The 19,731-nt window shown below is 39.6% G+C and overlaps 1 protein-coding gene and 2 long non-coding RNA genes across 3 annotated transcripts in view; all 3 read left to right on the top strand.

The window, feature by feature from the left end:
- The window catches only part of LOC146453765 (uncharacterized), an 88,339-nt gene that overhangs the window by 44,314 nt on the left and 24,294 nt on the right, over positions 1-19,731 (top strand). The window lies entirely within an intron of this gene.
- The window catches only part of LOC146453768 (uncharacterized), a 27,841-nt gene extending 8,110 nt beyond the window's left edge, over positions 1-19,731 (top strand). Inside the window, exon 3 of the long non-coding RNA XR_014859454.1 lies at positions 18,792-19,731. This is a non-coding gene — a long non-coding RNA (uncharacterized LOC146453768). The remainder of the gene's footprint in view (positions 1-18,791) is intronic.
- The window catches only part of LOC146453767 (uncharacterized), a 20,009-nt gene extending 278 nt beyond the window's left edge, over positions 1-19,731 (top strand). Inside the window, exons 2-7 of the mRNA XM_085096359.1 lie at positions 1,708-1,763; positions 3,041-3,109; positions 8,533-9,760; positions 10,202-10,288; positions 12,112-12,222; positions 12,857-19,731. Coding sequence (XP_084952485.1) covers positions 3,089-3,109; positions 8,533-9,760; positions 10,202-10,288; positions 12,112-12,222; positions 12,857-16,224 — 4,815 coding nt within the window. The 5' untranslated portion in view covers positions 1,708-1,763; positions 3,041-3,088 and the 3' untranslated portion in view covers positions 16,225-19,731. The remainder of the gene's footprint in view (positions 1-1,707; positions 1,764-3,040; positions 3,110-8,532; positions 9,761-10,201; positions 10,289-12,111; positions 12,223-12,856) is intronic.

Raw genomic sequence — 19,731 nt, 5'->3', positions numbered from 1 at the left:
AAGCTCTGTGTACCGTTGTCATACTTACCCTCTTCCACAAACGGCGAGCATAAATCTAGCAGAACGTACACACTTCTGTTCCGAAGCAAGTCCGCACGTAAAGTTTGTGAGACGGATCGCGTGACATGTACAATCTGCTTGTTAGAAGCTAATTTGATTTATTTGTGAACTCTCATAACTCTTGCTGGCTATCACTGTAGTTAATTTAAGGATAGAGCTGACGATCAAGAATGAAAACAGCCGGAGTTTTTTTCTTCGGCCTTCTTAAAGTTAAGCTTACATGTAGGTATCCATCGAAAAAAAGTTTCCAAATTTGAATGCTTCTGCGAATTTTACAGGAACATGTTTGATTTATGTCATTATAATTCATGTTAAGCTCATGTTGTGATTTTACACTATTTTTTTGTTTGTTTGTTGTCTGAATCTCTCAGGTCCAATGGCAAAATAATGAATTAATATAAAACAACTGTGAGATCAGTGGAGATTTTATATAATTAACCCCCAGTCCAGAGAATATGTCTAAAAAAACTTACTTTTTTAATAACTTACATAAACTTAGGCCTAGTTTATACGTCGCGCTACAGTCGAATTGAATTCAGACGAATGTAATTCAAGGTCCCTCAAGCAATTAAATTCGACGATAGCGTGACGTCTAAAACAAATTAAATTCGTCTTAGACATTTTATCTGTCTTGGTAAGATGGATAAAATATCGATAACGCGTCTTCAGTTTAAGCGTTGTACTAGCGTTGCGTCGAATGAAATGCATACATTTTTTAAATGTATTTCAAACTTATTTTAACAAGCCCGCAGCGATCCGTGGCGACCAGAGACACTTCATTTGGGAAGTGAATTAAATTCAACCGTATTGATTTCGACACAAGCCACGCCACAATTTATGTTAACGGAACGATGAATTTAATGGAATTAAATTTGACTGTAGCGTGACGTATAAACTAGGCCTTCATAAACTTACTGTTTACAACTGGGGGCCGGCCCTTGCTTGCAAATGAGATATTAAGTGAAAAGATACGTCTAGGAAAGATGAGTGATCATTGCAGACACTTTTGTCATGGTTTACGTTCTGGTAATTTTTTTTAGCACTCATTTGCGTTCATTTGCGATATAATCTCTTACGATTTTTGTCAAGGTGTCCTAAGATTGTGAATTAAATGAACTTGATTGTCTGTCTAAAATAACAGGTATCCTTCAACACAGTGACTGTTTTGAAGTCTTCTTCATAGAGCATGCTTCCAGTAGGTTGATTCAGCTGCTAAAATTTTCTTAACCTTCTGTGCTTTATACAAAATATCGGATTTATTGATTATCCATAGTTGCATATAGGTCATATTTGTGATGCATACATGAGAAATTGGAGTTGTGAAATAAATTGGAGTCTTAATTCTTAAGATTGATGTCCCAATCCTTTAGGGTAAACGTTACTCAAGGTGAATTTTCACCGTCGTGTACTTTTTCTTGGATTAATGGGTCTGAATTTACATAAGAGGGTAATTAAGCTGTCCATACGTTTTTTCTAGTTTGATTTACACACATTAATTCACACCTGTAAATGTACGCAAAATTATGCGAGAATATATTACCAACTTAATGCATAATACGTTTAAGTTAGTGGGTTATTACTAACAGTGAACATTCTATCACTTATTGGTTTTTTAATGTAATTTTAAAGACCTTGCCAGTGTCCTAGTGTTGCTTAACGTGGATTCAAAATGTCAGTGATGGTATACTCTGCAGCAACTTTTGGTAAGTTTTTGTTGGTTCTTGAATTCAGTCACCGCACTGCACAGGAAACTACCCTTAACACCTACCATACAAGGCATCAGATAAGCCTTCCCCTCCCCCTCCATTATTTTAACGAAATTTTCTGTTCCAATAGTGCCTTATACATGATGATGTTATATTTTCTCTGGTGATTTCAAAACAAGGCTTGCTGGTGATATTTCATGGGAATCTGTAGAGAAATATAGGACAGATCGGACATGACTCTAGGAAACTTGACTAAAATCACTCTTACTGAGGACAATATTGCTAGTGCTTCGCCTGGAGGAAAAATCCCTAGTCAACTGACTATTCCTGATGGCTTTCCTGCAGGAAAGAAGCAAAATTAATCAGACTGAAGTGAATTAAGCTTAGTCAAATATGATGCACATGTCTCTACGTGTGAAATGTTTGTGTTGAAAATGATTCATTCGATAGAATTGACTCAATTTTTTTTTTTGAGTTCAAAGTTATATCAATGGTGGTCTCAAAAAGGACATCACACATTGCACAAAAGCAAACTCTTGGTATTAACTCTGGTAATGTTGATGTTGTCCATGATGAGTTCATGTTTCCTAAATTTCTAATTACCACCTTCCTTGGGGTGGGTATGGATGCTTTCTGGAATAGCACATTTTAAACAACAAACCAACAAATAACATTCCTTAACCTTTATTTCCTATATTCCTCTACGAGTAAACAAACATGAATCTTAGATCACTACCAAGGCTAATGCTTTGGTGTACGGAAGAACATTTGTGATGCAATCTCACATAAGTGCTGTTCAGGAGTGCATCTTATGACTAAGAACATCTGTAGAAAATTCTTTTGGTTTCTATGAATCACCCATACTTGCAAGTCCACCCTTACATTAACTAAGCTATGGTACACGTAATCCCTTTCGTGAGAAGCTGTTTCCAGTGCCACTCTAGTTGTCCCAACTGGTTTTAAAATTAATTTCCCAGTGACTATAAGCTCAGGATGAATGCAAGTTATGGCTGTATTAAGTCTGCTCTTGTATAACATTGTTTAAAATTATTGAATTATACACATGAAGGGATATGTAGTTTGCTTGTAAATCCATCATATTCCATACATTCTTTGTATGTCTTGCTAATCCAGTGGCCTGTACTGTGCATGTACACGGGGAAAAAAATAAAACCTTGTGTTGTAGGTTTTCTATTTGAAAACAATATTGGTCAAGCAAACATGAAATCACAAGCAACCACCCTACTGAAACAAGCTTTTATTTCTATTTACAGTTTTAATTTAGCATCAGAGTGGAAGGTTGTTTGTGAAGGCTTCCTGTGATGTCCAGGTTGACAATTAAGGTAACTCTCGGTCTGCCGGCAATTGAACTGATATAGCTAATGCTCATCTTGAATGTTGTACAGTCAACACACACTATTTGTGTGCATATGCATTGTTGATCTGGTAAACAAGAGCTAATCCCAGGGCAGGTGTCCATTCCTCCCCAGACTAAGCTATTACCATAACCCTGTGAGGTGCAAGAGCCCCCAAACCATACTTGTAATGTAGCTAACCCCAGTGCACCTATTCACTTTCCCTAAACAACCCTATTCATACTGTAATGAAATGCCCAATACCCCAAACAACAGCTACATGTAACCCCAATGCAGGTGATTACCCTCCCCAAACTAAGCTCAACTTACCCCTATGAGATGCCAAAAAACCCCAAACAATACCTCTCCCCAAGACAAACTAAGCTAACCTTACATCTGTGAGGTGCTCAATCCCTCAAACAATAGCCATCCCAAGGGCAGGTGTCCATACCTACCAAACTAAGTTAACATTACCCCTATGGCATGCTAAGCAATACCCCTAACCCTAGGGCAGGTGTTCACCCCTTGCAGACTAAGAAAACTTTATCCCTATGACATGTCCAATCCCACAAACCAAAGCTTACACAGGGCAGCTATTCACTCTCCTCAAACTAACCTATTCATACTCCTATGAAATGTCCAATACCCCAAACAAGAGCTAACTTCAGGGCAGGTGTCCTCCACTCCCAGACTAAGTTAACCTTACCCAATCCTCTAAACAAGAGATATCCCCAGGGTAGGTGTTCACCCTCCCGAGACTAAGCTAACCACAACCCTGTTATGCGCCCCCTGCGTGGTGCCCAATCCCCCAAAGAAGAGCTAACTCCAGGGCAGCTGTTAAATTACCTCTCCAGCCTAAGCTAACCTTATCCCTGTGTGGTGCCCAATACCCCCAAAAAGAGCTAACCCCAGGGCAGTTGTTAAATTACCTCTCCAGCCTAAGCTAACCTTACCCCTGTGTGGTGCCCAATCCCCCCAAAAAGAGCTAACTCCAGGGCAGTTGTTAAATTACCTCTCCAGACTAAGCTAACCTTACCCCTGTGTGGTGTCCAATGCCCCAACAAGAGCTAACCCCAGGGCAGTTGTTAACACTCCCCAGACTAATTAAGCCACACTTACCCCTGTTATGTGCCCAATCCCCCAAACAAGACCTAACCCCACTGCAGGTGTTCCTCCTCCCAAAACTAAGAAAACCTTACCACTGTTATGTGCCCAATCCCCCAAACAAAAGCTAACTCCAGGGCAGGCGTTCCTCCTCCCCAGACTAAGCTAACCTTACCCCTGTTATGTGCCCAATCCCCCAAACAAGAGCTAACACCAGGGCAGGTGAGGTGCTCACCCTCCCCAGACTAAGTTAACCTTGCTTCTGTTATGTACCCAATCCCCCAAACAAAACCTAACCCCATTGCAGATGTTCTTCCTCCCAAGACTTAGCCAACCTTACCCCTGTTATGTGCCCAATCCCCCAAACAAGAGCTAACTCCAGGGCAGGTATCCCCAGACTAAGCTAACCTTACCCCTGTTATGTGCCTAATCTCCCAAACATGAGCAGGTGTTCTTCCTCTCCAGACTATGTTAATCTTACCCCTGCTACATGATAATCTCCCAAACACGAGCTAACTCCAGGGCAGGCATTCACCCTCTCCAGACTAAGCTAACCTTACCCCTCTTACATGCCCAATCCTCCAAACAATAGCTAACCCCAGGGCAGGTGTTTACCCTCCTCAGGATTGTTGATCACCCTACCCAAATTAAACTGACATTACTCCTATGAGGCCCCCAATCCCGCAAACAATAGCTAACCCAAGGGCAAGTGTTCACCTTCGTCAAACAAAGCTTAGGTTACTCCAATGAGTTTTGCAATCTCCTAGTCATTATAGCCATCGCCAAGGCAGGTGTTCACCCTCTTCAAGCTAAGGTTACCTTACCTAAGCTAACCTAATAGTGGATATCCTCCCCAAACTAAGGTTACCCAGTTTTCCTACAAGATCTCCAAAACTCGCAAGCAAAATGGGTGTAACCTTAGGCCAAGTGTGTATACTTCTAAGGTACATGTAACCCCACCCATGTCAGTTACCCAATTTCTTAAAGTAAAGATAAGAACTGCTTTTCTGTGTCCTTTAGACTGGCTACCTTAATTTTTGGATGACTTTTTCAGCTCGCCAAACAAAAATTAACCCCGAGGGAACCTTTGTTATCTGTGCCACACACAATCTTTCATAAGGTTTCTGGACTGTTTTTTTAAAAGTCCTATTTTTTTTATCCCTATCCCAATGATAAAACAAATACTTTTAAAAATCATTTTACTCTTCAAGAGATAGTCATGTAATGCTTTCTCTGGCAGTTGTAACTGGTTAAAATCCTGCCAAAAAGTTGGGTTTTTTTCTCTTGTTCTTTTCTGTACATTGCAATAACAAAATTGTCCTGGAGAACAGCTGCATTGCTTAGGTCACTCTCTCAACATAACCAGTAACAGAAATCATTTTTTTTACCAATGATCTTGTTATTTTCATACAACCACCGTGGTGCCTCCTATACATACCTGGAAGCCCATGTACTGCCAAGTCTTATTTGGGACTCTGTGCCCTAAATAACACCTAGGATGGCACAAAGGTTGGCAATATTTGACTGCCAAAGCTGATTTTAAACCAGTTGCACTGATAATTTGTTGTGGCTTGTTTTGCTGGTTAGTGTTTAGTAGTTTTGGGCCTTTGAATAGAACAGTAACTGTGCAGAGATTTCTATTTACTTCTCAAACTTTTTTTTATCTTATTGAAGCTAGAACATTGTATTTTGTAGCTTTTGTTGAGCTCCCATAAAATTCTAAGCTGTGTTTGGCTTTCTGAACATTTTTAAAAGCTGGCAACACTTAGTAAGGCCCAGTTCCCTCTGGACCAGGCATCAATATGCTAATAGTTATTAATAAACAGTCTCCCTGTTGAATTGAAATTCGTGTGAATGCTTCTCTGATACATAAGATAACAAAATATGTAATAAGCTCAACTGCATTTACCAAGAAACAGGAAGCAGGTGAGGGGTGGGGGGTGAGGGATGGGGGGTGGGGGGTGAGGGATGAGAGGTGAGGGGTGAGGGGTGAGGGTGGGGGGTGAGGGGTGAGGGATGGGGGGTGAGTTTAACAGACATGGATCTAGACTCTCATATACTCTCATAGACTCTCATATATGTTGACATTTGCAACCATGTTACTCTCCAAAGTCTCACGACGTTACGGCCGTACCACGTAACTCAATTTACATACATCGTGTATGTCAATACTTTGACATTTGCAACCATGTTACTCTGCCAAAGTCCCACGAAGTTACGTCTAAATCTTCAAATGATAGGCCACCCTCTTATTTTTTCAAGTAAATAACTAGAGACCCATGCCTTAATTTTCTTGAGGGGGATACAAGTCAAGATGTAATCCTTGCAGGTTATTTTCACAGTATCATATTGGTGCGAGCGAAAACTGAAAAAAATTACATAAAAATAGAAATGTCATCGTAATTGCATGCAGCAATTAAAGGACGGAAATTTCCCCCTGTGCATCCTCGTTCAGTATAGTTCCGCTTGTAAGCACCAACATGACTACAGTGAATACCACCACTAACATGAGATTCGTTGGCTTGTGTACATTATTAAATGAATTTTTCGCGACACGAGAATTTCGAGATTTTGAAGTGTACATCGCAGCACTTGACTTTGGCCAATTTTCTAAAGGCTTGCACAGCAAGTCACTTAATTTAATTTTCATGACTGAATTTTCCCGTTTTCCACAAAATATGCAAAATTAGAAAGTGTCGCAAAAAATTTATGTGCTAAGTTTGTTTTTCGAATTGAATTGATAATTTTATCGTCAGCTCTAATTGTTTGTGCCACTGAAGTCCCAGTACACGTTACTTCAGCTTTATTTACGCACGTCCGTTAAAAATTTTTAGGACCAATCTTATCAGCGGCCAACCTCAAGCTTTACTCAGTTGGACGATTCGACCATTGAAATGCCTTAATCGGCAACGGCAAATACACTAGAGCTTATTGTCGTGAGAGTTATCTCTCGAATATAAGTGATACCAGCATATTTTAGTTACTAAAAACATGTTTGTTGTTTATTTTTATGTTCCGTTTTCTATTAATGGAACTCTGATTACAAGGAAGGGAAAAACGGAAATCTGAAATTGAAAGAAATTATAAACTGAAGGCAGTGAACTTTTTTCTTTCTTTTTTCTCTGATCCTAGAGAGGATTAGAAATGAAGATTCGAAATGTAACATGCTCAAATCCCAAATACAAACGAGAAAAGGGAAAAACATTTTTTCCCTGCCCACCAAAAAAAAGGGAGGAGGTGAAGGAAAGAAACTGCTCGCTAGTTAAAGTAACGATTCAACAAAACCAGTCTAGATTCCGGTTTTTCTCAAGCCACTTTGGCGAATTCATAAAAGTTAATCCAGATTATTTACAGTTACAGTTGTGTTGCAGTTTTAAGATTCCGAATTAATATGAGAGTAGAGGGTGCATATCTCAAGAGCAGAACGTTTGTTTGTGTATGACAATAACGACATTTGTAATTGTATCATGACAATAGCGACATTTAGTAGTATTGACGCTTGCTCCACTTAGTATCATTGACAAACCAGCCTAGCGACCGTTTTTTCGAAGGCCATATGGTAAATGATTAACCAGGGAAAGTTAATCTAGTTTATTTGTATATATAAAGTTACAGTTTTGTTACACTTTGAAGAATCAAAACCAATATGACGTCAGTTGTATCATTTAGTCGATCCAAGATCCAAGATCTTACGAGTCTCAAACAAAAAAGGAATACAATAAACGATAGCCACAGTTTGGATTACTTTTATGTGTTTGTCGAACTCCATAATGTTAAGGTGGATCGCAGATCCCCACAGCTCGCGCCATGAACAAATTAAACGTACCCTCACCCCCGAACTGGTGATTTCGTGTGAGATTGCAGGATGTTCGTTTATCACGTATATGAGAGTCTAGATCCACGTCTGTTAAACTCACCCCCCACCCCCATCCCCCATTCCTCACCCCTCACCCCTCACCCCCCACCCCCCACCCCTCACCCCTCACCCCCGGAATAGACCTGCCATTTTCTCATGCTGGTGAAAGTTTGGGATGACATGGATCCCACCTAAAACATCTTACTAATTTTATCAGAATGAGTTGGGATAAGGCCCTCAGTTCTGAGAAGGCACATTCAACTTAAATAATCCATATTTAGGCAACCGTCTTAAATTCAATCTACTCATTCTTGTAAAACTTAGCAAGCTCAATAGATTTGACTCATACTAACCACTACATTACACTTCCTCAGAATCTGGTTTTCATAGCTGCCTGTAATTAACACAAAGTGATATTTCTTTCATTAAATTGAACACATGTTTATTTTAGGATTCCTCCTTGCCTAGTACGTCAGCCTCTACATCACAGGAAGGCCTAGAAAGTGGGTCAACTTTGGCTTCCAACAGGAAACTGAAAGTTACTCTACTCAGTAGTGAATGGCGATCTACAAAAGGAGGCTTGTCAACTATCAACAGAGAGCTTGCCATCCAGTTGGCAAAACACCACAATGTGGAGGTCAGTATGTATCTCCCTCAGTGTACTGAAGAGGATCAAAGAGTTGCTGCTAGTCACAAGGTCCATCTCATTGAAGCAAAAGAACTGATAGGTTTTGAGCCCATTGACTGGTTGTCCTCTCTACCTGAAAACCATTGCATTGATTGGATAATAGGACATGGGCTGCCCCTTGGCCGACAAGTACAACTCATTCGACAACGTCACCACTGTAATTGGCTTCAGGTTGTTCACACAGCTCCAGAAGAACTGGGAATGTTCAAAGGGTACACTGATGCGATCCCCAAAGGTGCAAAAAAGCGCCTAGCAGAGATAAAGTTGTGCGAGTGTGCAGATCAAGTTGTTGCAATAGGTCCCAAGCTGGCAGATGCGTATTCCCATTATCTCCGTTACTGTGAAAAGGATCAAGCTGTATTCCAGCTCACACCAGGCATTTTCTCTGAATTTTCTCATGTGAAGCAAGCCACGGAAGAAAGTGGAACATTTTGTATTTTGGTATTTGGTCGTGGTGATTATGAAGATTTTGAACTGAAGGGGTATGACATTGCAGTGAAGGCAGTTGCCGAGTTGTCTGAAAGTTCTTACCAGCTTGTGTTCGTCGGTGCACCATCTGGAAAAGAGGATGAAGTAGCAGAAAAGTTATGCAAGCATGGCATTGACCGTAAACAACTGAGGGTGCGTTCTTATGAGGAAAGCAGAGCTGAACTGGCTAAACTGTTTTGTGAAGTTGATCTTGCTATAATGCCATCAAGAACAGAGGGCTTTGGACTGGCTGCGCTTGAGGCTTTGTCTGCTGGTCTTCCTGTACTTGTCAGTGGTAACTCGGGTCTCGGAGAAGCTTTAAAGAAAGTGCTGTATGGTTCTTACAGTGTCGTGAATTCAGAAGATCCTAAAGAGTGGGCCAAGACAATCAGGGCTGTTCGTGAAAAAGACAGGGATGTACGGCTTGGAGAGACCAAAGGTGTTTGTGGAAAATATGCACAGAAATATAGTTGGGAGGAACAGTGTGGAAGACTTGTAGAAAGGATGCTTAACATTACACAAAGTAAGTTTCTCCTTTTGAAATGATTCTTTGTTGTGCTGGAACCATTACGTAACTGTGATTAGTACATGGTGTTTAATATTTAATTGGCTGTCCGCTGTTTTATTTTTTTTTTCTCAAAAGTAATTGGCCCAATTATAGAAGAAACCATCGTTTTCTTTAGCTGCTTGCATCTAGTAAGAAGTCTATCATGTACCACAACATTTCTGGTTTCCAAGCAGCATAATTTAGAATCGCAACAGTAAAACAATGCACCTGTAAATTTATACCAGTTGGGTCCAAATTATGATAGGTTAAATAGATTCCATTGTTAGTGGATGTGTTGGTGTTTTTCCACTGAGGTAGTGGCACTGACAAGGTACTTCTGAGTTTGAGTGATGCTGCTAGGAGGAGAAAAATAAAAATGGTTGGATCTATGTTTCTATATATCGTTTTTCCCCCCAGGGAGCTATGCCAGTGAGGAAGATGGAAGCCACATGGTAATCGTTGAGGCCAACAAGAACCCTTCACTTGTTATGGAGGTTCAACAAGGTATGATCGCATAATTATCGTGATAAATGTCTGCTAGGATGACCATGTGAACATGAATAAAGTCCTTCCTGATTTTACGACCTAAAGTGGGCCCTCGCACCCTATTGATTTGAAAAGTAGAATTTTTGTTTAATGTTGACAGCGATCATAACATTATTGAACAGTTTGATCAGTGCGCATTTTATATTGAACTTAAAAAGGAAACTGAATATTCTACAGTGTAGACGTTATTAAGCTCTGTGTGTATGGAACACAGGATTTCTGGAACAAAACTTTAAAGATCAGACAGCTTTGCCTTTGAGGGCTGTATTTTTTCTGGATAATATAGCAGATTGAGAAATAATTGTATTCAGGAAGGTGAGCATTTTTTATTTATTTAGTTTTTTATTTTTTATTTTTTATTTTGTTGAGGTAGGAGACTTGGGAATGAAACTTTTTTCCTGGTGGGTGCGTAGTAAAATGTCTGAAATGTTTTAAGATTGAAATGAGATTTTTATCAAAATGAAAAAGCCCAATTTGTTGTCTTCTCATCAGGCCATAGTTTAGTTTATAATCTTAGGTCTACTGGTAAGCTCTTATTGGACCATCCCAAGGGAAAGATGCTTACAACATTGGGAGCAAGATCATTCTCAGCAGCAGCTCCGAAACTCTGGAATGAGCTACCTTTGGAGCTTCGTCAAGCAACATCACTTGACAGTTTTAAACCTCGACTTAAGACCTATCTTTTTAAGAAGTATTTTTATAGTTTGTAACTTAGTTTATTTTAATACTAACGGTAATGTATTTTCGTTTTCTTTTAAACATATGATTGTAAAGCGCTATTGATCAGCGCATGTAAAATACGCGCTATATAAATTGGTAAATTATTATTATTATTATAGGGTGACATTGCGCTGTTTTTCACTTCCTTGTATGCTGCAATAATTTGCAAGTTGTAATTGAGGAGGGGTTTATGGGAACATTTTTAGTAGTGTGTAAAATGTCCTGCTTGAGGCTTGGGTTTAGCCTTTTTGTTTATGAGATAGGTAATGTCAGATGCTGTGGATCATGTTAATTCTTGAAATAATGTGTGACAAATTTGTGCTAGTATCTATGAGTGGATTGATCGTGAAGAAGACTAGCAATATTAGTCGCCATGATAATCAATCAATCAATCAATCAATCAATCAATCAATCAATCAATCAATCAGTCAGTCAATCAATTCATTAATCAAACAGTACTTTGGCAATTATCTTTGGCTACAGTGAAGTGCCGGAGTTTTATACTGAGAAATGTGGAAATTTTTTTGTACATTCTTCACATAGTTCTTTTGTCTATTTCTTTAACTTCTTATTTCGTGGCGCACTTTCCCTCTTGGGGTAAGCTCACTTGCGCTATGTTTTGGTACGCTCTATATATTTCGGGATTGTCCGTGAATTTTGAGGCGTTTTAATTTATGGAACAAGCAGAACTTTAGTAAGGATGACACATTTTTAGAGAGAGTTGAGTGTCAATCTGGGAAATCACCCTTATTGTTACATATTGTAAAGCCTGTTAGAGTTGTTATTGTTGAAGTAATCTCTGAATAGTTAGCCTGTACCTGCCCTAAAACTCTATTTTCCCTGGACCCTGATAACCTGCTGCTGCATTGTTTTTAGGGCTTGGAACATTTTTCTGCTGTTTGTTCCTTTGATCTTGCGACCAGTAATGCGAGACACTGCAAACAGTGCAGGTTGTCCTGCGTGGTCACTTCCAGTTTTCGATTTGTATTCAAATAGCCCTAAAGTGTTTTAAAATGTCTTTGGTAGGGGTGAGAGAAATCAATACTTTTTTTTTCATCCAGGTTCATCTGGAAAGCAAGATACAGCAAAGGGCAAAAGACCATTATCTCCAAGCACAAGATGCACTTCAGCTCCAAAGCAGCGTAAACTGTCAACTAGTAAAGGTCTTACAGGTAATTCGTTCAGTCATGTATTTAATTTCTTAAGGCAAGTATTTGAGACTATGAAAGTGCTATCGAAAGTAATTTTGGAGTGAAGAAAGTGTATTTCAGTTCAGTGATTCAGCTCATGTCATTTCCTACAATTGTTGTAGTTTCTAGATTTCTAGAATGTTACCGTCTGCGAATTGCTATCATGGTGATTAGTTTCAAGAGTCCTTGCTATACTGTGCTAGGTAATTTTTTGTCAAAACTAGTTGCTCTGTCATTTTAATTTTGACAAGAAGTAAGCCAGAACAAAGTAAGTTAACATGACAAGCACCCCTAAACTTTGCTTTCATCTTGAAATCCTGGTATTGCATTACATAAGAATACACCTAATTTAATAAAGCAAATAAGCTCTTTGCTTTTTCTATGCCATTTATTGTCGACCAAAATTACGTGTTGGGGGGGGGGGGGGGGTGGTGTTGGTTGATAGGCTACGGGAGTGCAACATCTCTGATTTCAGATTTTTGGATAATTTCGTATCTCAGTCTTAGCAAAAACCCTCATTTAACCTCCCATGACCCAAAACGTAACGCCAGCTTAACGAGACGTTAACTGCCAGCTTTCAAGGCGCTATAATTGTCACTGATTTTTTTTTCCTCAGCAGGTACCGACAACTCAGCTGTTATGAAGTTGCTCAGAGCAGAGTACAATAGACGGGCTCAGCTGAGGCCGCTTCTTTGGGACAAAACCATTGAGTTACCTCTTGAAAACGTCTACACAAGATTGAAAATTGTTTCAAGACCAAAAGCAGGCGTTCAGGCAGAAGGTGGTGAGGTGAACATGTATGACATCTTTGAGGCTCCTACGAAAGGTGAGGATGTCATGACGCTTGTTGAGGGAAGCCCCGGAATTGGCAAAACAACTTTTTGTCTCAAACTTGCTTACGATTGGGCAAATCGAAACACCGACACAGCGTTTACCTTTCCCAATTTTGAATTTGTGCTGTTGTTAAAATGCCGAGACATCGATGGGGATATAATAGAAGCCATCATCGAACAACTTCTGCCAAAGGATATTGAAAAAAATACCAGAGAAAAGCTGCTGGATTTCTTGAGGGACATTCATAACCAGGAGAAAATTTTAATTATTTTGGACGGTCTGGACGAACTTTCTGAAAAGTCAAAGCATTTTGTGGATGAACTTCTTCACAGAAGAATTCTGCCATTTTGTTATGTCCTGGCCACTTGTCGACAAGAGAGAGGAATTGACGTAAGAAAGGAGTTTGTTTTTGACATTCTTTTACAGATCGAAGGATTCACTGAAGGTGATGCTTTCGAGTATATCAGGAAACATTTTAAAAATGTTGGTCCAGAGCATTCATTGAAGGGTGAAAGGCTCATTGAAGAAATCAAAGAGAACACATTATTACATGCCCTTCGAAGTAATCCACTAAATCTACTTCTCCTGTGCGTCATTTATCAAGACTATGAAGGAAAATTGCCGTCTTCCCGTACTGAGCTTTACCAAATCATTGTGCGGTGCCTTTTGAGAAGATATTGTGCAAAACACAAAATTAAGGCCCATGAAGACGACGGAGATTTGAACAAGCAATTTAAAAAGGAGCTCCTTGCCCTTGGAAAGCTTGCTTGGAAATGCCTCCTGAATGATTGTCATAGTTTTCGTGAAGATGAATTGAAAGAATTGGAAAGAAGAAATGACAAATTGGTAGCTCGCGAACTAGGCCTTCTTTACAAGGAGGAAAGTTTGAAGAAGTTGAATCCACAACATGAATACTGCTTTCTTCACAAAACGTTCCAAGAGCACCTGGCTGCATTATATATTGCGCACAAGTTACGAAGAAACAAGTTTAATGTATTTGAACATTTAGACTTTAAAGATTTGGTGCAAAAATATCCACAAGTGTTTCTATTTGTCTGTGGTTTACTGGGTGAGGAAGCGAGGATTCTATTCACTCAGATTGGGGTGGAGCTGAAGGATAAGTGGGACTGGTGCAATTGTACTGAAGCAGCAGCAACATTCTTTATCGAAGGCTTCAGTGAAAGCGGAAATGGCGAACAAATGGCGGGCACACTTTGTTCCTTTATACCGTTTCCACTGCACATTGAAGTCAACACATTTCTGCCTGGCATCGAACATTATCGCCACTTTGTTAAGGTTTTGAAGGCGTGCCAAAGGTTTTTAAATTTACAGCAGCGTTTGAAAGTTACTGTATTGAGTGGTTATAGTTTTTCCCCCAATAAAAGGAACTGGCCAATTCTCGTAGGTAACCTGGTATCCTTCTCTCAGGTCACGTCTCTAAGCCTTTTTAGCTTTCAAATGACGACAGACGAAGCTGATGGTCTGTTTAAAGTATTGTCTGAAGGGACGGGTTTACAAGAGTTTATCCTCACGGTGTCGGATGACATGACTGATGATGTTGCTGCTATCATTGGTAAAGGTTTAGCTGCCAGTAAATCCTTGACCAAAGTATCGATCGGGTTGTTGGAAAACAAGGGCAATGCCTGGGCCAGTACTCTTGAAAGTGGATTATCTGCTGATAAACCTTCACCGTCTGTTGCTCTGACGATTTATGGCTCAGTAAGCGAAACTGCAATAGAAGCCTTAGGAAAGCTTGTTACAAACAAATCCCTAACCTCTCTTTCTCTCATAATTTTCGGTGATATGCAGGATTTGTTAGCTGCAGCAGTTGGTAAAGGACTGGCCAGACAAACTTATTTAAACTCTCTTGATCTTCAAGTCAATGGGAAACTGAGCAGCTATGGAGCTTCTGTGTTCGAAAGAGGTTGTATACAAAATCGTTCATTGAATAATTTGAGAGTGTCCGTCTATGGAGAGGTCCCTGTAAACTGGCCGACTGTTTTGCAGAATCTGCGTTTATCAAAGAAGGCACAGTTTTCTTTTGATTTTCATCCAGACACCGGCAGCAAAGTGGCAGCTAATCACTTAGTAGATTTTCGTCCTGTTGGCTCTGAAAACAAGTTGGTTCCAAAACAGCACTTGACTGTAAACCTTTGGGGCGAACTTAGTTGTGACGGAGCAGAAGGTCTATGTGGTGTACTGGCACAATGTTCCCTGTATAGTGTGACTTTTAATGTCCACGTCGAATTAACTGATGCCGTTGTTGATTGCATAGCGAGATGTTTTTTGCCACTGCAGGTAACTTTCAACATCTGGGGCGAGTTGTCCATAAAGGAAAAGACTGTTCTACAACGAATCTCAGATAACAACCCGACGGTTCTCCTAAAGGTGCACGACTTGTGTGAAGTTCCAGATGAATCGTGTAGTGGTCGTCCTTGCTCCATCAGTGATTCTTCTCCTGTGAAAGGTACCGGAGAAGATGACTTCAGTCTCGAATCTGACGATTCTGTTGTGAAACATGTCGTGTGGACAGACGTCACATGGCTGACGTCACTCCATGTTACACTCAACAACTTCACAACAAAATTCGGTTTTTATTCTATTTCGACTAAAAAGACCTCGATTCCTTCATTAAGTGTAACGATCAACAACCACTGTAGTGAGTATCAAGAGAACGCACTAACAGACCTTTGTCGCTGTTTGCGTAACAACACGTCCTTACGTGCTCTCACTCTCACCATTAATAACTTTGAAGGCCCATGGCCAGGAAAAGACCATCGATATAAATATCTTTTATCGAGTTCTTTGGCGAAAAACAAAGCATTGACTTCACTAACTCTAAAAGTTAATAGGTACAGTGCTTCAGGTGACGAATGGTTACTTTCCCTGGTTGATTGTTTGGCGCACAGCACATCAATAACTGAATTAAATCTGACTGTCAACGTCTACAGTGAAATAAGTGAAGACTGGTTACCCAAACTTTGCAGCATTTTGACCAGAGGTGATTCGTTGACAACATTGAGATTACAAGTGAGTGACCATTGTGCAAGTGGAGGCCGTATTTACGACTTCAGTAAGCTTATGTTAGAATGCAAATCACTCTCCACACTTGATCTAACAGTAAGTTTTTACGGTAGTTCATCGGGTTAGAATCAACAGTGAGAAACACAGGGCTCATTCCAGTGTGCAATAGACCTTTTTCATAAATGGCGGCCGATTTATTATTCTTTTTAATATATGTTAATTAGCCCTACTAACCTCATTTCAGAGTAAAAATTCTTTTGAATTTTGCACATGCTGACGAGGCTAGTAGGGCTAATTTTCATGAAAACAAAAGAGTAATTTATCAGTCGCCATTTATGAAAAAGGTCTATATGGTGAGATTCCTTCAAGTAAAATTGTTTTCGTGCTTGAAAGTTCCACAGGAAGGTCAAACGCAGTAGAGAATTTTTTTCCAAGTTACCCAATGTTCCCACTGCAGAGAACTTGACAATTGGAATACAGGTAGCCATTGACAATTTGAGTGCTCCTGTAAGACTTTGTATGGAGAAATGTTAAATAAAACTAATTTTCAACTTTCATTCAGTGAAATCAAGGAAACACGTTCCTCGCCCTCAGCAAATTTTGATGTGCTTTGAGGGTTTATTCCACCATTTTGGGCTTTTTTTTAAGACAACTATTTTTTCCTTCGTTAGTTTTATTTAATTACCATATGCTTCGGTATGTTGTTACTCGTCATACAAAGTCTTACAAAGCGCTTAAATTGTCAACGGCCGGTTGTACTCAAAGATGACCTTCGCGCTTTTTGCTCGCAGTTAGATGGCATTATCGCAGAACACACGGTTGATGCTATAACGCATGCGCAAGTGTGTTTTGTGCTTTTGGTGCTTTATAGTCGTTGTCTTATGTTTCCATCGCTCTTTTTCAGTAATCTGTCTTGTCAATAGTTTAAGTTAGGTTAGCGTTGGGTGGTTTCGGTCGCTTTCCATTTAGCGGAACGTTCCGATTTGAAATTTGAAAAAAAAAATCAACTCAAATAAAAGGTGTTGCATAGAACAGCATTTTCAGTTTACTGCAATCGACTTAAAAACGAACCCATTCTAAGTAAACCGAAATAACACAACCAACATACGTCAGAGAAACTGGATCCAAGTAGGATTGGGACGAATGGAACAGAACGTGAGAGTTACATCGAAAATTCTGAAATTTAACTGTTAAAATTGCTGTCCATTCGGTTGCTCACATAGCCTCGTACGCAGACATTCTCTGGCTCGTCACGTCATGCAATCCCTCCACGATTGTGTGACGTGACCAGCCAAAGAACGCCTGCGTAGGAAGCTATTCCTCAGACGAAGTTTCCGGATTTTTTTGGTTGAATGGAAAGCGGCCCTTGTCGTCTTCAGCTCTTGGCCCTCAGTGTTGGCCACTTTTATATTCTTGCAATTCAACATTTGCGCAAATTTTCGTTTTGTTTTAAAAAGGGAATTTAAAACTAGTATATACTGAAATACTCTTCCGAGATGAACACTTCTCGCTCTGTCAATGCAATCAATATGTTACTATACTTTTTTTGAGAAAAAAGATTTCGTTGTAGTCTTTAGTTACTGCATTACCCTTACACTCTTGGCGAATCTCAGAAGTGTCGTTGTTTAGTTGCCGTGAAGTACTCTAGTGAGATGGAAATGGAAACGCAAGTAGTGTAAATTAAGATGGTGTTTCATGGGGAATCAAATTTTTATTTGCATTTTCAGGCGCAATTTGCCTAAGAGTGAGGCATTTGTTAGCTTTTGTTCCTTGCCACAGACTGTATTTAGGTAAGCAAGTAGAATTCTTGTGGGTAACTGAGATAACAGTCCTTTCGGCTTAAAGCGACGTCAAAACATTGTGCGCCCTACAATGAGTCAACCTTTGATCCGTTTTGATTGTTTTAATAGGAAGCCACGTTGGAGTCAGATGCTATGAGCATTAGTGTGACTATCAACCCTTTTCCGGGTAGATTTCTATTTTTAGAGCGTGTTTCAGGGACCTAACCTTTGGAACGCCCAAAGCCCAAATACCCAATCAAAGAAGAGCAATGACAATTAAATTTCCATACTTTATACCTTTTCGCGGGAAAGAAAGTTCTAAATATAAATCTACTCGGAAAAGGATTGACTCAAGGAAGTGATACAGAGTCATGAGCTCCTATCCCAGAGTGCTATCATTTGATACTGATCAGCAAAAGGAAGGAGAGCTTTGGTCACGTGACTTGTGAGAACCAGATCTTGCTCTTGTACCCATACTCCAGTGGGACGCTTCCAAAAGTCACCATAACAAGGACCTTTGCCTGGCCATATTTCACTGGTCGTTACTATGGCGACATCCTGAGAGGGCCACAAATAATGCTTATTAACGTTCTTTGCAATTGTTGACTACGTGAAATCGCGGAAACGTGGTTATCCAAGAGTAGCGTTTTTCTATTTTTTATGCAAGTTTGCATAGATTTATATTTGTTGAGGTAATGTTATTGAAATGTTTTTGCTATTGAGGGCCAAAATGTTTTGAGTGTGGAAAAGTGGATCACCGTTTTCTCTCGCCACGAAAAGCACACAACATCAAATGTGGGTAAGAAGCCCAATTTGATTTTTGTAAAGAAATTTTAAACAAAAGAGCACCAAAGGAGTGTACTGGTCATTTTTTTAAGGTTACCACAAGATTTCATCAACAGACAAAAAAAGTTGTGACCACCTTGTGTGACACAGCAAACAGTGCAAGCCGAAAGTGCAGCAGACTAGTTTTTTGTATATAATTGATATCTTCTCACGATTTGATCCAGACTAAAAACATGTCAGAACCTTGTACAGATTAATAAACACTGCTACAGGAAAGTACTGTTCAATAACATCAAATGTGGGTAAGAAGCCCAATTTGATTGTTAATTTTGTAAAGAAATAAAAGAAGAGCAGGATTTCTTGTAACGTGACACGAAAGGATTTATTGACAGACTAAAAACTTTTCAGCATAGCAATTAGTGCAGGTGGAAAGTTCTGCCATATAATGTTTGAATATAACTGATTTAACCTCACGATTTCATCCAGACTCAAACGATGCCGCCACCTTGTACAGCGTAATAAACAGTACTACAGTGAAGAACAGCTCAGTAGCTTTCATTTGAATGCTGACGTCAAACCAACACGTTGGCACCAATGTACAAAACGAATAGGTAACGGGGAGGGGAGGGGAGGGGGCCGTGGAGTACAGCTCGAAAGCTTTTGAACTTGAATGGTTATAGTTAAGGATTCGATCTACGGACTGAAAATTTGGAACCACAGTGACATGACATAAAGAGTGAAGGGGTTGATTAAATTCATTCACTTGAATTTAAGCTTGTTTTCAGTTTGTTGATGGTCTTAGCTATAACCTCCATGCAAGCAAAATCTATCTACATACTCCTCAATTCATGTAACTTGTATTATGCCGTATCATATTCACCATTAGTAAATTTATGGTTTGGTAAGGCGTGGCGTTCTCCCGCGTCATTTGGAAGGAACATTTCTAAAAGAGATTTATTGAGATTAGTTTTGCAGCATGGTACAAATATTTTTTGATTTATTCAAATGACGTGTAAATATGTACTTTGTAAAGTTGGAAGAAATAAACTTTGCTGTTGAGCGAAAG

The sequence above is a fragment of the Pavona decussata genome, unplaced genomic scaffold, assembly GCF_977016875.1.
Source record: "Pavona decussata unplaced genomic scaffold, jaPavDecu1.1 SCAFFOLD_324, whole genome shotgun sequence".
NCBI classification, from domain to species: Eukaryota; Metazoa; Cnidaria; class Anthozoa; order Scleractinia; family Agariciidae; genus Pavona; species Pavona decussata.
This window is presented reverse-complemented; position numbering and strand designations above follow the sequence as displayed.